Raw genomic sequence first — 21,794 nt, forward strand, 5'->3', positions numbered from 1 at the left:
ATATTAGAATAAAGAAGATAATAATTAAAACAGTACTGATTCTCCTGCTTACCTAATCATAATTATAGAGAATAATAAAATAATGACAATTTGAACAAAATTAAGTGAGAACTAAACAAATTTAAAGCTTCAGGGGATGAATAATCTTGGGTTATGCAGGTATGAACACTGACACTGCATACCATCAGCAAGTTTCCCATAAATCAGTTACAGGTAGTTCTCGACTTATAACCATTTGTTTAATGACTGTTACAACGGTATTGAAAGAAGTGACTTATGACCATTTTTCACACTTACAACCATTGCAGCATCCCTGTGATCACATGATTAAAATTCAGGTGTTTGGTAACTGGTTCACATTTATGACGGTTGCATTATCCCAGGATCATATGATTATCTTTTGTGATCTTCTGACAAGCAAAGTCCGTGGGGAAGCCAGTTTGATTTAACAACGATGTTACTAATTTAACAACTGCAGTGATTAACCACTGTGGCAAGAAAGCTCATAAAATGGGGCAGAAGGCAGTTAACAACTGTCTTGCTTAGCAACAGAAATTTTGAGCTCAGCGGCAGTCATAAGTCAAGGACTACCTGTATATATGATGAGACAGTATTTGTCAAACAATTGTTGCAGTGTCTTTCAGTAAGACCTTCAGTTTCTTTGATGGATTTCATTGCTGAAAAAAGGAAGTCACAGAAATTTGAGCTTTGTAGCAGTGTCTCTCATCACCACCCAATTCTAAAACTCTTCATGAGTTTAATTTGGGTGGTGATGAGAGACACTGCCAGTAAACACTGGTTTGTATTAGTATGAATTTTCATAGAGCAGTGGGAGAGAAGCAGTGCTAAAAATAAAGGCAACAAATTACAAATGAATATACATTATTTACTTTATTCTGCCTAACTGAATATAAAATAAAAATTATGACTGATTTCATTATCAGATACAGTATATTCAACCTGATAAAACAGTTTCAGTCGTTGGGTAATTTGATGGATAATTTGAAAAAGAACCCAGTAGTACTTAATCAGTTGGGAAGGAAAAGCATCTTTCAAAAGATTTATTGATCTGAGAAGACAACTCAACCCCCACATCTCCTAGAATCAGGTCTGGTAGAGGGTCCAAATCATTTGCATCTTAATTTTCATAAAGGAGTTTGTCTTAGTTGTGGCAATGTGTTTTATTTAATAATCATAAAAGAAAATGCTCAGCTTTGTGTCTAAAAGTACTGAAAGACTCTTCGGATAAGTTGGCAGAACCAGAGTAGGAAATAGCAGAGCAATACAGGTAGTCCTCACATATAAACCACTCATTCAGCAGTCATTTGAAGCTAGAACACTGAAAAAGGATACTTGAAATTGGTCCTTGAAATAGCAGCCATTGCAGTACCCCTACAATCATGTGATTGTGATTCAGACACTTGCCATCCGGCAAACATTTATGATGATTGCAATATCCCATGGTCACGTTCTTGTCATTTATAACCTTCACAGCAGGCTTCAATGGGGAAGCCATTAGGAAGTGGCAAGTCATGATATGATGTAATGCTTAATGATCAACAGTGCATCTCTTAATCACCACTAAATTGGGCACAGTCACATGACATTTACTTTACATCTGATAGCAATAGAGTTGCCACTCCCAACTGCAGTTGGTAAATGAGGACTACTTGTATTAGGGGCTAAGAGGAAAAAACAGAAAACAGTATCATGATAGATACATTAATGTGTGGATTGTGGCAATTATTGGTTATTTACAGAGTACTGTTATATTAGTTGGTCAAGTAAAACACCAACAATCTCGGTTAACACATGGCTAGATTCATATCACAGAGCTAGTTTGGTATAGTAGATAAAGTATTAGGTTAGAAACCTGGAATCTGAATTCTAGTCCTGCCTAAGGCACAAGCCAGCTGGGTGATCTTGGGCCAGTCATTTTCTCTCAGCCCTAGGAAGGAGGCAGTGGCAAACCATTTCTGAAAAACCTTGCCTAGAAAATTGCAAGGACCTGTCTAGGTGGTTTCAATTACGATTGAATGGAAGAAAAAAAACCTCATTCCAAACAATCTGTTTTGGAATAATATTGAAAGGTGGCAGAGATGGATCTGTGGAGCTATGTGTTACTCCAGGTACTTGGGATCATTCTGAATTAAAGCATACTGTAAACCTCAAGACTGGAAAAGGTCCCAGTATTGAGAAATAAGTCTATTGTGTCTTTCGCTTACATAATCTAGAGAAGATGCCCACTATCTATTGATGAATAAAATACTTTTGAAAAACAAAGGAATAAATATTTATTTGGTAAATAGCATCCAGATGGATAGTTTTTCAATTCAGAGGGTTGACATTCATTTGGGGAAGCAGGAGGAAGGAGGCTAAACTTCTGAGTAGCACAGGAAAGGGAAGAGGACAGATTACAAGGTAGAAAATTCACCTTGGCTGCCTCTGAATGCCTAATAGTTTCCATGACCACAGCATAGGTTTTTTTTTTTAAAAAAAATATTATTCCAATCTTCTGCAAAGTAGACCAGAAAAAATACAAATAAAGACTAGCTGGAGGTAGTAAATCCACATCATTCATTGGGGGCTAAGGGACTGTAGACTTTGTTCCGGTTTTTTCCAGAACATTCATGAGGTCTGCTCTTGATCCATTTTAGATTAATCTCCCACAAACTGGAAATCCTAAGATGATGGAACTGCAATTCCAACAGACAGGGAGGTAATAGGAAAAGATGATAACACGCTCTGGGTTCAGTTGTTCAAGCATATTGGCTATTTTTGAAAATTATGAAGAATTTCATAATCTTAAATGAAGAAGGAGGGGAATCCAAGAAAAGGTGCTGGCACATTTTTCTAGTGTTTTTTCTTCCTCCTATGACAACTACATGTAGAAATAGAGAAACTATTTTCTTTTTAGATATAAAAGAAAACAATATTTATTTTGTTGTAAGAAATGTAATTTAAAAAACCCCACCCCTTATTGTAAATAAATGTAATAATGGGGAGATGGGCTCTTATTCGTTCTGTAGAAACCGAAATACATTTGCTAAAACTTTGCTCAAAGATGAGTTATCTAAATAAGTATAGTTTTGTTGTTTTATGGCTAAAAATCACTGATTCTGCCTCATACTCCATGTCTGTACAAACTCTGTCAGTAATGATAACACTCTGATGATTGAGACTTGTACCCATTGCTGAACTGTATGTGAAACTTCAATATTAAAATATTATTCTAAATGTACTCTTTTTGTCATGTTATTTTCAGAAGACAGTGTTTCCGTTGAAACAGGTCTTAAAATTTTATAGTGCTTTCTCATTTTCTGATTTTTAAAAATTATTTTACTTGTACTGTATACTCATATTTTTAAGATACTTAATTTTTTTAATCTGCGTGCATGCCATGAATAAAGGAAGTCTTCAGTGACCAAATCATGAGCTGATATGGAGAATATCACTCTCTGCTTTAATCGTTCTCTGATTGGTGCATGTCATCTTTTTTTTTAATTGTTGACAAGTCTCCAATGAAGTGGGCTTCCTGCCTACTCAGTGTTTTCATTCTGAAGGAAAAGCTGATCTAGACCAATAAGTGCTTATGGATGGGTCATGTATATCAACGTTCCCTAGTTAATATTCGGAGGAGGAGGAGGAGGAAATTGCACACATATATTGGGATCCAGAAATGAGTGTGAAAGTCCACTCAAACTATCTGTGTAAGAAAACGAGAAAGAGGAAACAATACATGATAGTAGTTTGCTATAGATGGCCAATCCAGGCAAAACGACTGGATAATGCCTTCCCAGACAGACTATATATAATAAGGTATGTTTAATATGACATTTATTGTAGATATATTTAGCAACAAGAGAAAGAAGTATCTGTAATTCACTGAGTTGGAAACAACAGAAAACGAGCATCAGAAGTTCTCATTGCTGGATGTGCAGATGGAAATTTCTATATTATCCTTTTAATTGTACCTGTAAAAGAGACAGAATGATCAGGAAGACACTGAGATGTTCCGTACAAATTGCTTTGAACTACTGAGTGCATTTTAGAAAAATTACAATAATGATGAGAAATTATTATTCATTTGGCTTGACCAAAGCCATTTGGATCACTGTCTCTCCCTGTAATTATAGAATTGATGATTTAGGAGATTTGAGCAATTTCTCAGCATAGAAAGACTGGGACAATTGTATCAGCCCTACACGTAGCTTTTGATTAGTAACAACAATTGGGACTGGAATTCTTGTTGCTAAGCAACGAGGTCATAAAGTATGATGTCACGTGACTGGACTGTTTACTAACAGCAGATTTTGCAGATCAGGTTGCCATCTTTAAGCAAGAACTGTGCAGGTCATTAAGTTAGTAATGTGACCATGATCTGACCAGCTTCTCCACTGTTGGGAAGCTGGCAAGGACTGTTCGAAATTGTGTCCATGCAACTGCAGCTCATTGCAACGTCGTAATTGCATCCCAGACACCAAGCACCCAGATCACGGATCACATGACCATGGGAATGGCTGGAACTCTGTTGCAGTGCCTCTGTAGTGGGTCATAAGGCCAAATCACCATAAAGGAATGGTTGCTAAGCAACCAGCCACAAGTTGAGGACTACCCATGTGGAAAGTGCTGCTTCTAAAGGCAATTTAGAAAGATCCAGAAAGCTTCATACGTTTCTTGTATTTTTTCTGATTTTTCCCCCCAAAAGAGGCGAAGGTGGCCACAGCTGACCTCCTGCCTCCATTTCATTCTCACAACCATCCTACGAAGGAAGTTTGGATGGAAGTGTGTAACTAGCTTTGGCTACTAGCATTCAGTGAGCTTCAAAGCTAGGCGAGGAATTCAGCTGAGGACTTCCCAGTTTTAGTCCATTTTTCCAAACGTGCACTTCCGTCTTTTCCCAGAAAGAGAGAGGCCTTCAGATAGAACAGTGTTTTTCAACCACAGCAGCTTTAAGGTGTGTGGACTTCAACCCCCCAAACTCCCAGAATTCTGAGGTTGAGAAACAGATAGAGAAATGTGAACCTAAGCATCAATATGCAGTATTATATTTTACCTAATGTAGCCTTACCTCAACCAGAAAGAGCCAGGTGGATAGCCTAAGAAGAAGGGTTTTTCTTTAATGAACCGCTTTGTAGAGCTGTAAAAAGAATGAGGCAAAGGTTATGACAGCCACAAAAATGTTGTCATCTTAAGCAGGTCTACTCTGAAGTAAGTCACACTTCATTCAGTGGAACTTAATTCCAGGTGGAAATCCAAGAGAATTGCCTGCTGAAAGCGCTAGATCTACTCTGAATAGCCAAAACTGAAAGGCTGATTCACGGTGATACATATCATCCTCAAAAAGATATTCAGAATATTATATCCTGAAGAGCTCTTCGGGAGGTCAGTATTCATTTTTAAGACTGGCTTCCTTAATGGGAAGGCTTATCTAGACTAGAGACTATTAAAAAAATAAGCAGTCTTTTGTCTTTTAGATATAGGTATTTTTTTCCTATCTATTCTGTCATTTGCAGAATAAGCTATCTGTGGATGTTGACCTTGCAAAGCAGACCAGCGAGGAAATGTAAAGTCGCGTGCTTCACATAGAGATGGACACAGAGCTGGGGTGAAGAAGAGTTTATTCTGAACAGAATGAACTGGGGAAACAGGGAAGCCTGGTGTCTATTTGTACCTGCCCAGGTGGATGGCATCCAATCAGTTCAAACCTGGGCTTCCTGCCAGTGCAGGTGACAATGGGTGTAGATCCTGGCTTCCCACCAGGCTGACCATGCCTGGGGCTGTCAACAGCTTAAGTCATTAGGCTTATCCTGAGTGAGCAGTCATCGCCCGGAGCTGTCCAGCCCCTCTGCTGATCTGCACCATCAGCCTCCTGCTGTGCTGTCCTTTGTGTATGCTGGGAGGCATACACTGCAGGAAATATGGCCAGCTGAGCTAATTCTACATTATTTACTTATTTATTTAATTTAATTTAATTTCTATACCGCCCTTCTCTGGAAGGACTCAGGGCAGTGTACAGGGCAAATACAATAAAAATACAATATACAAAAGTTTAAAAAAATTAATAATGCAGCCCAATTCCAATAAAATTAATACAATAATATTAAAATACCCCAAACCCATCAGACCAGGCCGGCTTGTTCAAATAAGTATGTTTTTAGGTCACGTTGGAAGGAGCGAAGATCCGGAGCCATCCGGAGCTCAACCGGTAAACGGTTTCAAAGGTCTGGCGCGCCCACAGAGGACGCCCTCCCCCTGGGGGTCACCAGTCGACACTCTTTGACCGATGGCACCCTAAGGAGGCCCTCTCTGTGGGAGCACACTGGACGAAGGGAAGTTGATGCCGGCAGCAGGTGCTCCTGTATGTGATCCGGAGCCATGCAATAATATTACATTATTGTAATATTATATTAATAATAGCTCGTATTATTATATTAACAGAATCTTGCAAGTCTGAAAGTATATTCTCCCCCACCACCACCACACACACACATCCCCTTTAATGCTAAAGATACTAGGGCGAGTTTCTTCTGAGCTTCTTGTCCCTTCCACATTCCTTTTGCAGGCTCTTTATATCTGACCTTTTCTTAGCCTGTGTCTTTTTGCCCAGTCTTCCAAAGTCATTCCCACATACCTTTACACTGCATCACATGGGGGGGGTATCTTGTTTGTATAGATTTGCATATCTAAGCCCACACACATTATACCCACATATGTCCTCCTTTTGGGTAATGCATTTCTGTCTTGTTTGGGGTTTTACTAAGGCAGGGGTAGGCAACCTCGGCTCTTTTATGACTCATGGACTTCAACTCCCAGAATTCCTGAGTCAGCTACTCAGGAATTCTGGGAGTTGAAGTCCATGAGTCATAAAAGAGCCGAGGTTGCCTACCCCTGTCCTAAAGTATTAGGATCAATCAATTAAATCAATCCTGGGGAAATTGGAGACTAGTCTGTGAACAAATCAACCTTTGATTGAAGGCGTTGATTTGATTCTGGGGCTTTTGTTTCTCAAATCTGATGATCTTGTGAGCTGCTTGCCTGCAGCTCCTATTGCATAGTGGGTTCTGGAACGCAGGAAAGATGCCAGGCCGATGAGTACAGCATAGCAGTTCTTTATTGGTGGTAGAAACTGTACTGGGGAACTAGGGGTTACCGGTACCTTTATATACCTGGCCAGGTACGCTCTCAGCCAATCAGTTTAAACCTTAGTTTCCCGCCGAAAACTAACCAGCCACAGCAGTTTCAGTACAGCGCCACCTGGTGCTATCGGCTATGCTGCGGCTTACTGTATCTCTTAAACCCTCATACATAACAGCTCCCATTATTTTACACAAGAATTGGGAAGGCTTGGCAAGTATCCTGTAGTCTGTACTCTTGCATGCTGCACACACAGTGTGGTGAGCAAGAGGAGAAAAGGTGAGAAGGGAATTAGATTATACTGAAGAGTGAACTGCATCTTGGGTACAAATACAATCTAACAAACATCTAACTTAATAAAGATAAGGATCCCAACGAACCAGTTACAGTGAGGAAAAGCTTTTTCATACAGCTATTAAACAACAAGCGGTTTGAAATCATAATTTTACCACAAACCATCCATTGACCAATCATTAGAATTGATCATCATCTATACTATTCAATCACCATCTGCTTAAACACGAGAGATGATTTCCAAGAATCATTTTGCTTTGGACTCCTTATAATATTCCTTAGACACATCAGTCTTTATTTTGAAACGCATGGCAATTTAAAGGACATCCCTCACTACCTTTTGTATCACCCAGTTTAACTCTGCTGAATGTTCTTAGACATATTTGAATGTATTTAGAATAACTTCTAACAAAAAAAATAAAACTGAATTCTTATTTAAAAACCTAGAAGATGGTTGTCCCATGGAGGCTGGCAGTTTTGTTCAAGCTGAAGCTGATAGTCATACATAGCTGTTTCTCTTTTTTTAATTTAATTTAATTTAATTTAATAATATTTATATACCGCCCTTCTCCCTGAGGACTCAGGGCGGTTCACAGGGCAGAATAAAATACTAAATACAAACATTAAAACAAGATTAAATAATTGCCCATATTAAAACAGTTGGAATAAAATTCTAAAACACCTAGTTAAAATTAAAGCACAAAATTAAAAAACCCCACCAATCCCCATCAGGCTAGGCCGGCTTGAACAAACAGAAACGTCTTGAGATCGCGACGAAAGGAGCGAAGATCGGGCGCCATCCGGAGCTCTACCGGTAGCTGGTTCCACAGCTCCGGAGCGCCCACAGAGAAGGATCTCCCCCTGGGGGCCACCAATCGACATTCTCTGATCGGTGGCACCCTGAGGAGGCCCTCTCTGTGGGAACGCACAGGGCGCAGGGAGCTTGATGCCGGCAGCAGATGCTCCCTAAGGTACTCCGGCCCCATGCCATGAAGGGCTTTAAACACTGTTACCAGTACCTTGAATCTCACCCGGAAGACAACTGGCAACCAATGCAGCTCACGGAGCAGCGGTGTAACGTGGGAGTATCGGGAGACTCCCAACACAACTCTCGCGGCTGCATTCTGTACCAGTTGGAGCTTCCGGGTGGTCCTCAAGGGCAGCCCCATGTAGAGAGTGTTGCAGTAGTCCAGACGAGAGGACACAAGTGCATGAGTGACCGTGCATAAATCATCCCGGCTAAGATAGGGCCGCAACTGGCGCACCAGGCGAACCTGGGCGAAGGCCCCCCTAGTCACAGCTCCTATATGGTCTTCCAAGGTGAGCCGTGAATCTAGGAGGACTCCCAAGTTGCGAGCCCTATCTACGGGGGGTAATAGTTCACCCCCCATAGCCAGAGGTGGAACATCCGAATAAACCCGGGATGAAGGTATGCAAAGCCACTCAGTCTTGTCGGGGTTGAGTTGGAGTCTGTTCCTCCCCATCCAGACCCGAACCGCCTCCAGGCACCGGGACATCACGTTGAGGGCATCACTGGGGTGGTTTGGGGTCGAAAGTAAAAGTTGGGTATCATCAGCATACTGATGATACCCAACTCCAAAGCCACGAATGATCTCACCCAGCGGTTTCATGTAGATGTTGAACAGGAGAGGCGAGAGGACCGACCCCTGAGGAACTCCACAAATGAGAGACCTCGCGGTCGACCTCTGTCCTCCTGCCAACACCGACTGCGAACGTCCCTGGAGATAGGAGGAGAACCACTGTAAAACTGTGCCTCCCACTCCCAATCCCCTGAGACGCCGCAGCAAGATACCATGGTCGATGGTATCGAAAGCCGCCGAGAGGTCTAATAGGACTAGGACAGAGGAATATCCCCTGTCCCGAGCCCTCCAGAGATCATTCACCAGCGCGACCAATGCCGTCTCCGTGCTGTGCCCGGGCCTGAAACCCGATTGGTACGGGTCTAGATAATCCGCTTCATCCAGGACCAGAGGGAGCTGATGCGCCACCACACTCTCAACAACCTTCGCAAGAAAGCGAAGGTTGGAGACAGGACGAAAGTTGTTTAATACAGCTGGGTCCAAGGCAGGCTTCTTGAGGAGGGGCCTCACCACCGCCTCTTTCAAGACGGCGGGGAAGCTACCCTCACTCAGAGAAGCCGATATAACTGCCTGGAACCAGCTGCGTGTCCTCTCCCGGGCTGCATAAACCAGCCAGGAAGGGCACGGGTCCAATAAACACGTGGTGGTGCTCAGCCTCCCCATGATCCTGTCCACTTCCTCCGGAGTCACAGAATCAAACTCCTCCCAGATGATATCGACAAGACCGCCAGTGTCCTGATCGTCAGACTCTGCCCAGTCAGAGTCCAGACCGGTCCGAATCCGAGCGATTTTGTCCGACAGATGTTGGTTAAACTCCTTGGCACGACCCTGCAAGGGATCCTCCCTCACCTCCTGATTTAGGAGGGAGCGAGTCACCCTAAACAGGGCGGTCGGGCGATTATCTGCGGACGCGATAAGGGTGGCGAAGTGGTTAGACCTCGCCTCCCTTATCGCAGCGAGATAAGACCTAATGTAGGCTCTTAGTCGCAATCGGTCGGATTCGGATCGGCTGGACCTCCAACCGCTCTCTAGGCCCCGTCTCCGACGCTTCATCTCCCGAAGCTCCGCAGAGAACCATGGAGCTCGACGGGATCTGCACCGGGTCAGGGGCCGCAGGGGTACAACTCGGTCAAGAGCCTCAGTGGCCGTCCTTTCCCAGGCTTCCACTAAGGCATCTGCCGAGCTGTGAGCAAGGGAGGCAGGTGGGGACCCCAGCGCTGCCTGGAACCTCTGGGGATCCATTAAGCGTCTGGGGCGGTACCATTTAATTGGTTCCAAACACCCACGGCGGGGGGTGGCAAAACGGAAGACCAGCCGCAGGAGATGATGATCGGTCCATGACAGGGGCATAATAATTGGAGAGCCCCCACCAAGATCATCTAACCACCGTCCAGATAAGAAAACTAGGTCAAGGGTGTGGCCTCCCTCATGAGTCGGTCATTTTAATATGTTTTATTAATTTTTTTAACATAATCACCTTAATATTCGGTAAACAGTGTGTTGTCTGGGTTTACATTTAAGAAACATTCACTAACAGTTGATTTATATAATCTATAATCTATAATCCACTCTTTCCCATAATGTTCTCTTTTACCAACCTTAAGTTAATACAATTCTTGTTATTTTAGTGAATGATGATTGAATATAAAAGTTTTCTAATGTTTCTACAGATAATAATCACATCAATATAATATTCCTTTCATATCTATACATTCTGGTTGTCTCATCATAGATCCTGTTTACAGTTCTTGTTTACATTTGTTTTTCCCACAATGTTCAAAACATTCTAACTGGTTAAGATTTTCTCAAAGTTAATTACATTTAAATATTTAAGTCTATTTTTTTTTTCATGTAAGCCAACCCAATACTTTTACCTTTCTTAAGGAATAAATAAGACTAAAAAAGAAAAAAGAATAAAAAAAGATAGTATGCTACTTAAAATCCCTATTTCCTATAAACTAATACATATTTATTTCCAAAAAAATTCATTCTTTTTACCATTATTAAAAATATATTTAATCTTTAAATATTCCATTTAATAAATCTAGTCCTCTAGTCTTTTAACTCTTATTCAAAACATTTTTAAATCCATTGTAATTTTCTTAAAGTTAATCACCTTTAAATAACTAAAACATTTCCTTTATATAAGCCATTCCAACTCTTTTATATTACTCATCTCAAGAAATAAAATCAAAAGAAAGAAGAAAAAGAAAGTACAATGTTACTTGAGAGGCTCTTCTCTCTTAAAATCAAATTCATATCCAAGATTTTTCATGTCATACATAGCTCTTTCATAGAGTCATTAAATGTAATTAATTTTATCTTTTTAATGTAATTTTTGAATTTGTTTTATATATTGCTTAACATTTTTTTCTTCATCTACTGTTTTAATTGCTCACCTGATAATTGAACATTGTGTTATACCATGGATTGGAATAATAAGTGAAATAACTATATTATGATGGAAAAAAGATAGTTTTCCTAGATGGGAAAGAAAAGGTTCATAACAGGCATGAAGAATCAGGACCCATACATTAAGGTCCAATTAAACTGATTTATTGCTTGTGCAAGAATCTAGTCAACTAACGGTCAGGATTAAATTGGTGCTAGATAAGAGTTAACGGGATTGAAGAGGGGTTAGAGTTAGAATGCCTAGAACACGGGTGTCAAACTTGCTGCATTATGTGATGTGTCGCGACATGTCACGACTTTTTTCACATTGGCGGAGCTGGGGTGGACGTGGCCTCTGCATGATGCAATCGACCTGGGGGCTGGGAGTTTGACACCAAGAGCCTAGATTGTAAGGACTGTAGCCTCAGTCCTCAAGGTCTACCTGTCCTTCTCCTACAGTTCACCATTTTCTACCTGTATCGTTTGGCATTGATAAGCCAATGCACAAAATCTCTGGCCTTCATGTTGTCCAAATGTTCAGTAAAATCGCTGGTGAAGGTCCCTTCAGAATGGCGTTTGATGTCAGAAGTAAAGCTGTGGGCACTTTTCATGTTGTAAGACTGCTGCCACCTGAGTGAAAGCCAAGAATGAGTTGCATTATGCATTCTCCCCCCCCCAAAAAAACCCCCAGTACTTTTATTCCTTGCAATTGTACACCAACAACACATTTCTAATACTAGAGAAGCCACTGTCACGATTGGACACCCCTGTTCTAGTCCCAGAGCATGTGATGATAATTTTTGATACATAGAATAAAACCACAAAGTAATATGATATAACTGATAAGTCAGCAATGACACTGATATAGTTTAAAATTGTCAATGGGTGTCGTAGTGTCTGCAGTACTCTTGATTGTGCCCAGCAAGGACATTCACGGGGTGGATATGTGTGTCAAAAGGTAAAGGTGATGAAAGCCCTGCTCTTTTTTTAGGTGTGCTACACACCCCTCGAAACACCATGGTGCCCACTGATGGCCAACAGCAAAATAATATCTTTTGAATTTTTTTAAAAAAATGGCTGAATTTGGTGTGCTGGCCAATTCTAATAAGATCTCACTAGCTATCATGTCTGTGGTGTCCTAGTTATTTCATTGCCATGATTTTTCCAGTTTTAGTTCTGAATTTTAGGGTTGCATTCCCTTGGACAGAAATGGTGTGCAGCTGGGGCATTTTTCTAGACTTGCAGCTCGCCCTTGAGGCCATAACTCGGATTTATCTGTTACACTAATTGCACCTCTTCCTGAACCAGGAATGCCTCCTCATTGTTACTCAGTGGGCTATTGCAATATGCCCTATGTGGAGCTGTCCTTGAAGACTACTCAGAAGCTGCAATTGGTCCAGAATGCGGTGATGCAGATAGTGATGGTTATGGCTTGGTAGTCTTATGTAACATGGCTGCTTTGAGGAAAATGGAACCAGGAAGTATGTCTTCTCTATCTCAGCGTCTAACTCCTGGGATCATATCTCCCCAGAGGTTTGGATACTCCCAACCATGCAAGCCTTTAAATGGGCCTTGAAGACCTGTTTTTCCCCAGAATCTGAGGAAAAGGTAGGTAATGTGTCCCCCTAAATGATATGGCATCCATGGATTGGTGTATGCTCTTTTCCTTGCATTAGGTGCTGTATTTAACTTGCACATCACCTAGAGTCCTCAACTGAGTAGTCTTATAAATCTGGTAAATTAAACAAACAAACTCTTTAATTTAGAATTTTTCACTTAGCATTTTTTAAAAATATTTGTCTTCTTCCATCGAGTTATCTGAAATTACCCTATGATCCAACTCTCCTCCAAAGGTGTCACTGGTCTGTGACAAGACACAAACTACCATTACTTTGGATATGCCGATTGGGATTGCTCGGAGATACAGTCAATAGAACTGAAACAGACCAATCAGTTATTAATAGAGTTTGAATAAGTTGGTTTTCAAAAAGGGAAAGTGATCTGCTGTCTTCTATCTCCTACTGGCTCGTCTACCTTCCTCTTTAAAATTTTCTATATTTAATATATCAACTGAAACAATGAGACTAACAAGAGAATCATCACACCATCTCAACCAGGTTACCATATGCTGATGAAAACAATGCCATGCGATATATTTACATAAAATGAATGACAAGGAACAAGACAATAATAGAATTAGTTATAAAAAGAGAATGAAGTTGAACTCTATAGTTGGTTTGTGAAGAAGGATTGTTAATGTGTCCCTAAAAGTATGCTTTTATTTATATTTGTCCAGTTGTCACATTGCAACACTCCTGTTCATCTTTCGGTTGGTACATAGGATCTCCTTTTATTACTGTAAATTGTTAAAATATTGTTAACATTTATTTGCCTTATATTTTATTGATCACAAAGCAAAAGTTGTACATCTATTTCTACTAGTTTACAAAAACTGATTCTTGAAAAAGCCTCTGAATTTGCCTTCCTTGGCAAATTGTTGTTGTGAGATTTTGTGCAAGGACACTAAAATAGTCTGAGCTCTATCTGAAAGTGCCCTGTGTTTGAAGGATCATGCCCTGCAAATCTGGTTGAAAGATGCAGGAAGAAAAGTAGTTAAAACTTGAATGGCAATTTTTTCCTTTGCTTCCTCTCCAGTTTGATTGGACATTGCCATGTGGATATTACCAGTCATGATCTTATGACATGGATAAATCTTCTCATTCTGAATGCATCTGATGTGTATGATATTCACTCCAGAGTTTTCTCCTCCACTGAGTTTGTTTTAATATCATTTAAAAAGTATCTGTTGGAGAACAAGAGACTCTTACTAATTAGGCATCTTCTGGGGTAGACGTAAACTGACCTTCACAAATACAGATTCATTAGTGCAACCTTTGATGAACTGAACTTCCTATTAAGCTAATATTTTAGTGCATCATTGAGTGCCTCTGTTATGATTGCTGTCAAATTAAGTTGCAGTGTGATAACTTGGTTCATGCAGATGTTAGGCATAATAGATATTAGAATCTAATAAGTAATTCTGGACTGACTATACTTTTTTCAAAGTAGAAATATGGAGAAGAGAATATTAGAAGCTAATAAGCAATTCTGTATTGACTATACTTTTTTCAAAATAGAAATATGGAGAAGAGACAGAAGCAATATTCTATTCCCAGCTAGGGATCAGTTATCAATAAACATTTGACTGTACATGTAAATAATGAATATTCATCTTACTTTCCCCCCCCCAACCCTGCTGCCATGCAGAAGCAGATTAAAATCTTCTGGAATATTTTTTCCAATTAGTTTTGAAAGGTCTTTGGGAATTGTTTACATACCACTCCAGTTTTAAATTAATGCTGAATTTTGTTTTTATTATTTGTATTAATTATATTTTTATTTGAATCTTGGACATGTATGTTTACCTGTTAAAGTTAATGACTGCAGTGTTTTAAAAACAAATAAATTAATTTAGGAAAAAATACAATAACATCCCAAACTGGTGCTTTAAAAAAGCTCTACCTTTGTGTTTGTTTGCAGGAACTCCATTCTTGCAGAGCCTGTTTATGTTCTGCTAAAATGCCTTCCTTGGAGTCTCGTGGCACACATCTGGGCAAGTATAAAACTAACTCTATATCCTGAAATTGTTCTCCAGCGTAAAATCCCCGGAACTCTCTACTGATATGTCTGTAATAGGACCCTGGTATAAAGTTTTGGTTGTATGTGCTACCCTACCAACCTTTCCCTTCTGTTCTCATCATAATTTTTGGCAGTCTCTTACACTTTCACCTTTTCCTTCACTCCTTGTCCCATCCTATCTACTGCAGGGTATCCCACTGACCTTCCTTCCACTCCCTTCTCTCCTCTCCCTGCCTTCCTCAAATTTTGTTTTCCCCAAATTTAGGTTGCAGAAGATTTCTGTAGGAAGTTGGCAAACACTGAGGCTTCTGCAATTCTTCCCTCTCCCCGTACACCCCCAACTCAAAACAAATATATTAAAAGTTTTTCCATACCTGGACTCGTCCATTGAATCCTTCAGGATCATTTGCCGGCTAACAGGGAGTAAAGCTGCAATGACCATGGCACAGATACAAATCCACCATGTTTTCTTCATCAGATCTTATGAAGCATGGCAAACAAAAGCATGAAAAAGAATTGGACCACACTTTTAACTTTCCTACCAGCTTAGGACTGGATGCTCATAAGAAAACACAGTTCAAGCTTTTCATTATCCCAGAGATGAGTTGAAATTGTTCTTGCAAGCATTGAGCTTACAATCCGAGTTTTGTATACTCAGTTTTTTCAAGGTTAAGCAGAAAAATCCAAAATAATTAAACTAAATTAGTTGGTCAGAAGTTGATTCATGTTTGCATTATTTTAGAGGAATTGGCAATTTCTAACACAGGAAGAACAATAATGAAGTTCATCCTCAACGAAGGTGATCAGAAGATGGGAATCATTGCCCAGTGTACTCTCATCTCCATTTTGCTCTTCTTTTACTATTTTTATTTTTTAAAATCTGTGACTGCAAAAGAACATTGAAGCAGATTTGGCCACTGTCTTCTAAACACAGAGAGCTTTGAGTTATGTTAAAAACTTGTGAACAAAACCTGGTGTTTTTTCTCCAAACGGTTCCATTTACTATATGATTGTTTTACTGTAAAAATGATTGTAATACTGTAACTCCCTTGATTGCTTAGGAAAAGAGGCATCCAATCTAATAAGCTGCGTATCCATATATCATGAGATATGCCTTTCTCATATCACTGACAGAACATAAGCAATGCAGAGGATTTCTAGTTAAACTGATACAAACACTGACATCTGAGAAATAGCTCATGTTTCTTATGTTATTCCATCTAAGACAACCTCTCAGGTCCTCAACGGACAACAAACAACATTCTTTCATTCTTGATTTAATAGAAAACTAGAACATGGTGGGAATAAGAGATTCTCCTCCAACTTTGTCTGACAAATAGATTTTTTTTTACCATGATAATGCATCCTTTCATGCTACAGGTAGTATTAAATGGGATGAAGCATATAGTGCTTACCTTCTAAAAGATGAAAGTTGCTCCTTAAATCCTGTGTTCCTTTTCTTTGTATGAGCTGTTTTGTGGCTTAACGCTATTCTTACCAGTGCTTTTAAGCTTGTTAGTAGAATGTTAAGGGATGACAGGTAGGTCATTAGTGTTCCAAATTTTGGATAGGTCACTTATGAATCATTACTGGATTTCTCCTTGCTTTCATCTCCTTCTACTTTATTAGTGGTTCCACAGAGAAGATGAAGCCAACCAACTCCTTCAAAATGTCTTGTGCAATTGATGGAGAAAGAACATCATGTGTTTTGTCCTATACAACATTATGTATTGCCCTATTAAAAAATCCACCATCTTTCAGATATTAACTAAGCATAGGAAAAATATAGGCCTCTCTTAATCTGGCATATATTGGGGATTTGTATTAGAAAGTTCCGTGCGCCTTTGGCGTCTAGTCATGCCGGCCACATGACCACGGAGACGTCCTCGGACAAGCGCTGGCTCTTTGGCTTTGAAACGGAGATGAGCACCGGCCCCTAGAGTCGGAAACGACTAGCACGCATGTGCGGGGGAACTTTTACCTTTTATTAGAAAGCAACAGTCAGACAGTTGGGCTCCACCATTTGTTCATATTCACCCTGTGCTATATTAATCTATATACTCCTGTCAACAATAAAAGAGGTCATCCAGTATACATTTGAGGAAATAACTTCTAATCCATAAAATCTTATGTTGTAAGGACTGGGCTGATATTGTTACAATAACCTGAAAAATATGTTCATCTGAATTATTTCCCCTCCATGTATCCTTTATATTTTCTGGAAAAAAGTGCCAACTGATGTTCCAGTTAATGAGGCATAGGTTATCCTCCTACGTCTCTGAATGGAGTCTCCATCCATTATTTTTTTGGCCTCAAATATCTTTATGCAACCACAGACGAGCCAAGATTTTGAACAAAAATCTTCTGAAATCTGCTGAGGTTGCTGAAGTCTTGTGACATTTCAGCCGAGGTGGCCCAAATCTTGTAGAGTTTCATGAGGAAGACTGTGGAATTGTTGTGAGATTTTGTGCAAGGACACTAAAATAGTCTGAGCTCTATCTGAAAGTGCCCTGTGTTTGAAGGATCATGCCCTGCAAATCTGGTTGAAAGATGCAGGAAGAAAAGTAGTTAAAACTTGAATGGCAATTTTTTCCTTTGCTTCCTCTCCAGTTTGATTGGACATTGCCATGTGGATATTACCAGTCATGATCTTATGACATGGATAAATCTTCTCATTCTGAATGCATCTGATGTGTATGATATTCACTCCAGAGTTTTCTCCTCCACTGAGTTTGTTTTAATATCATTTAAAAAGTATCTGTTGGAGAACAAGAGACTCTTACTAATTAGGCATCTTCTGGGGTAGACGTAAACTGACCTTCACAAATACAGATTCATTAGTGCAACCTTTGATGAACTGAACTTCCTATTAAGCTAATATTTTAGTGCATCATTGAGTGCCTCTGTTATGATTGCTGTCAAATTAAGTTGCAGTGTGATAACTTGGTTCATGCAGATGTTAGGCATAATAGATATTAGAATCTAATAAGTAATTCTGGACTGACTATACTTTTTTCAAAGTAGAAATATGGAGAAGAGAATATTAGAAGCTAATAAGCAATTCTGTATTGACTATACTTTTTTCAAAATAGAAATATGGAGAAGAGACAGAAGCAATATTCTATTCCCAGCTAGGGATCAGTTATCAATAAACATTTGACTGTACATGTAAATAATGAATATTCATCTTACTTTCCCCCCCCCAACCCTGCTGCCATGCAGAAGCAGATTAAAATCTTCTGGAATATTTTTTCCAATTAGTTTTGAAAGGTCTTTGGGAATTGTTTACATACCACTCCAGTTTTAAATTAATGCTGAATTTTGTTTTTATTATTTGTATTAATTATATTTTTATTTGAATCTTGGACATGTATGTTTACCTGTTAAAGTTAATGACTGCAGTGTTTTAAAAACAAATAAATTAATTTAGGAAAAAATACAATAACATCCCAAACTGGTGCTTTAAAAAAGCTCTACCTTTGTGTTTGTTTGCAGGAACTCCATTCTTGCAGAGCCTGTTTATGTTCTGCTAAATTAAAAAGTACAAATGGTCTCACCAAATCTGCACCAAATAGAATCTAGGACAGGATTCTTTCTCTTTATCCCCTTGGATTTTTAAATGCATTCATTTATTGCTGTCAAAATGATAACAGAGAAAAAGGGGGAAAAACACATAAAGATATAATACACACATTGTCAAAGAAAAAAATACCATAGTGTTTTCTAAGTGAAAAAATGAAACGATACGATACATATTTTAGCTGTTAATTACAATTTTATATGTTATCTAATGCAATTATTATTCAAGCACATATATTTTAATGCATTTGTATTAACTAACATTTTATTATCCTGTTTTTATTTCTATAAGTGAGGCCCATATTTCATTATATTGGTCAATTCAAAGTCTAACATCTGTAGGCAACATGCTCCTAGGTGGCGTGCAATCCAATCTTCAGTCCATTGAGTGAAAGGTGCCATTGCTTCTTGATCTTCTGGTTAAGGTCTAGTTTAATCTTTATCCCCATATTGACTGTCTATCTACTTTGCATGCAGTGATCTTGATTTCAGTTTTAAGAGGTTGCAGATGGTGAAGAACCATATCCTATGCTGAAGAACATGATCAATATTTCTTAGCTTGGAAGCTTCTCTAGATACAGGTACTTCAATTCCTATGTTTCTTAGACAATATGACCAAGGCTGAGAATGCTGGGAATTGAAGTTCATTCATCTGGACAAGGTTGGTTGGGTGAGTTGCTGGAACAGATCAATGAACTATATCTGGATTTACTCCATTAGAACAAGACATGGACAATAAAAGGGAAGAAATTTAGATTGGGGGGGAACAAACTAGAGGGATAATGGTGTTACAAAATCATTAAAAAATTTAAAAGCCCAAGATCCTTCCTAAACTGCTGTGTTGTGTTTCTATAGTAGACTAACTCACTTGAGCACAATGTACATACACAAGAAAAATGGCAACATGTGGGCTATGTGTTCAAATTAAGTCCACTTCCTACATTGCAGCTTTGCATCCTTCCCTTTTGGACCTATCACAAATTCTTTTATGTTAGTGGGTTAGTGGGCTCCAACACTCCAATGTAGTCAACACAATCCCACCTGGTCTCTAGGCAACACAGCCACAAGTACTCAAAGGCTAGTACACACAACTTACTCTATCCCTCTTCCCTTTATTCTACCCCAACTTCTGTTCTTCCACATCTTCTCTTTGTGGGCCCTGTTTCTGGAGAACAGTATCAAAAAAATAAATTAGGCTGCTTCAGGTTCCCAAACAAATGCAAACCACCTTCCCTCTGACTCCCCTTCCAGTCCCTGCTCAGATTTATAGACACCAGTTGCTGAGCTGGCTAGGGAGAGAGGTCTTAAAAGGACAGCACACCCACAGCCCAGGTGCCGGCCATTTTGCAGGATCTATGTCCTCTCACAGAACCATTCCAATTGATGCCCTTTAAAATAAAGGATACAATGGGGAACAGATTAAACGTCTGTGTCAATAGTCCAAAGGTTCAAAGAAATCATCAGTGTTTCTCAGATAAAGCAAGCTTCTTTGTGTAACAGGTGGTCCTCAACTTATAACTACCCACGGGGACCAGAATTTCTGTTCCTAAGCAAGGTGGTTATTAATGTGGCCAATTTTAACTATGTTTTTGCTAGACCTGTTAAGCAAATTAGTGGAGTGGTTTAGCGAATCCTGTAGTCGTTATGTGATTCTAGCTTCCCCGTTGACTTTGCTTGTCAAAAGTCTGCTGGAAAGGTAGTAGATGGTGATCACTTGATTCCAGGATACTGTAACTGTCCTAAATACACCCAAATTTTGATTCTGTGACTCGGGGGATGCTGCCACACTCATAAGTGTGAGAGTCACTTTTTTCAGTGCCACTATAACTTCAAACAGTTCCTAAATGAATGGTTTTAAGACTTGCCTACTAGCAGAGGAACTGACAGCTTTCTTTCCCCACAAGGTGTCTCTCCAAACCAACAGTAGACTAGACCTCTGAAGCTAGGCAGAAAAAGTAAACATAAATATGAAAGTCTGTATATTAGCTGAAGCCATCTCTCCTCTTATAAATCCCTGCTGGGTGGTTATGATGTAGATTGGAATTACTGGGGTGTGGGGGAGGGAAAGGTGGGGAGGGAGACTGAGAATGGATGACTGGACATGGCATCATTCTGACTCACAGATGTCCTACCATGTAATGTGTGAAGGACCTTAGGGAGAAGAGCCGTAACAAAGGGAATGGTTGAAGAAGAGGCAGCTTAGCCCGCACAACAAATGTGTATGTGGCAAACATCTCAGAAGTGAGTCTTCATATACAGTAAAGGCATGGTGGGGGAGAGAAGTACTTTCAGGCTTGCAAGACCCTGTTAATATGTTGTTGTTGTTGTTAGTTGCGAAGTCGTGTCCGACCCATTGCCACCCCATGGACAAAGTTCCTCCAGGCCTTCCTGTCCTCTACCATCTTCTGGAGTCCATTTAAGCTCACGCCTACTGCTTCAGTGACTCCATCCAGCCACCTCATTCTCTGTTGTCCCCTTCTTCTCTTGCCCTCAATCTTTCCCAGCATTAGGCTCTTCTCCAGTGAGTCCTGTTAATATAACCTTACAATAAAGTAGAATTAGTCTATCCAGGTGGACTATCTCGGTAAGCTGATATCAGCCTCCTCTCTCATATGCTTCATTGGGTGATACTTTCTTCTTCTTCTGGATTTGTTGTTCCTTTGCAACCTTTAGTTTGACCTAGTCCATTTTCAAGCTTGATCTTTCTTTGGCCAGGGTCTCCCCACACACCAAATCTGGTCTTACTCTGTTTTCCAAGAGTGCTACTGACAGATAAGCAGATAGTAAATCAGACTTGAGCCCCTATCACTAATTGCTTTCTAGCATACTGTTGAGCTGGAAAGAATAAAAACTGAGACTCGGAGTATAAAATAACCTTTAATTAAAAGCTTCTTCAAGACTTTTTTTGCTTTGTTCATTTTACAGCCAGTGCTATTTCCAATATTTTTAAATACTGTTCTTCCAAATGAAAGCTACTTCCATGTTCTGTTGCAACAAATCTGGTAACTAAGAACAAAATGTGGATTAGTTTCTTGTGTTCATCATGTTAACAGTCTTGAAGAAAACAGATATCGAAGCTAGACTAATTTATTATAAATGTAATTCCCCCCCCCCAAATTTACAGTTTGCTTTCTGAGTGTTTTGGGATCTATA

At 39.7% G+C, this 21,794-nt stretch overlaps 2 protein-coding genes across 3 annotated transcripts in view; both read right to left on the minus strand.

Moving 5' to 3' along the window:
* LOC310634265 (aquaporin-5-like) overlaps positions 1–21,794 on the minus strand; it is a 381,927-nt gene that overhangs the window by 316,404 nt on the left and 43,729 nt on the right. The window lies entirely within an intron of this gene.
* On the minus strand, positions 3,965–15,504 carry LOC310633416 (uncharacterized protein; the record flags this gene model as incomplete). The annotated part of the gene is made up of 4 exons (XM_083351121.1): positions 3,965–3,974; positions 5,072–5,140; positions 11,898–12,053; positions 15,437–15,504. The coding sequence occupies 4 exons, from the start codon at positions 15,502–15,504 to the stop codon at positions 3,965–3,967; spliced, it is 303 nt and encodes a 100-aa protein (XP_083207247.1).

The sequence above is a fragment of the Vipera ursinii genome (genome assembly GCF_947247035.1).
Source record: "Vipera ursinii genome assembly, chromosome: 2".
In the NCBI taxonomy this organism is placed as follows: Eukaryota; Metazoa; Chordata; class Lepidosauria; order Squamata; family Viperidae; genus Vipera; species Vipera ursinii.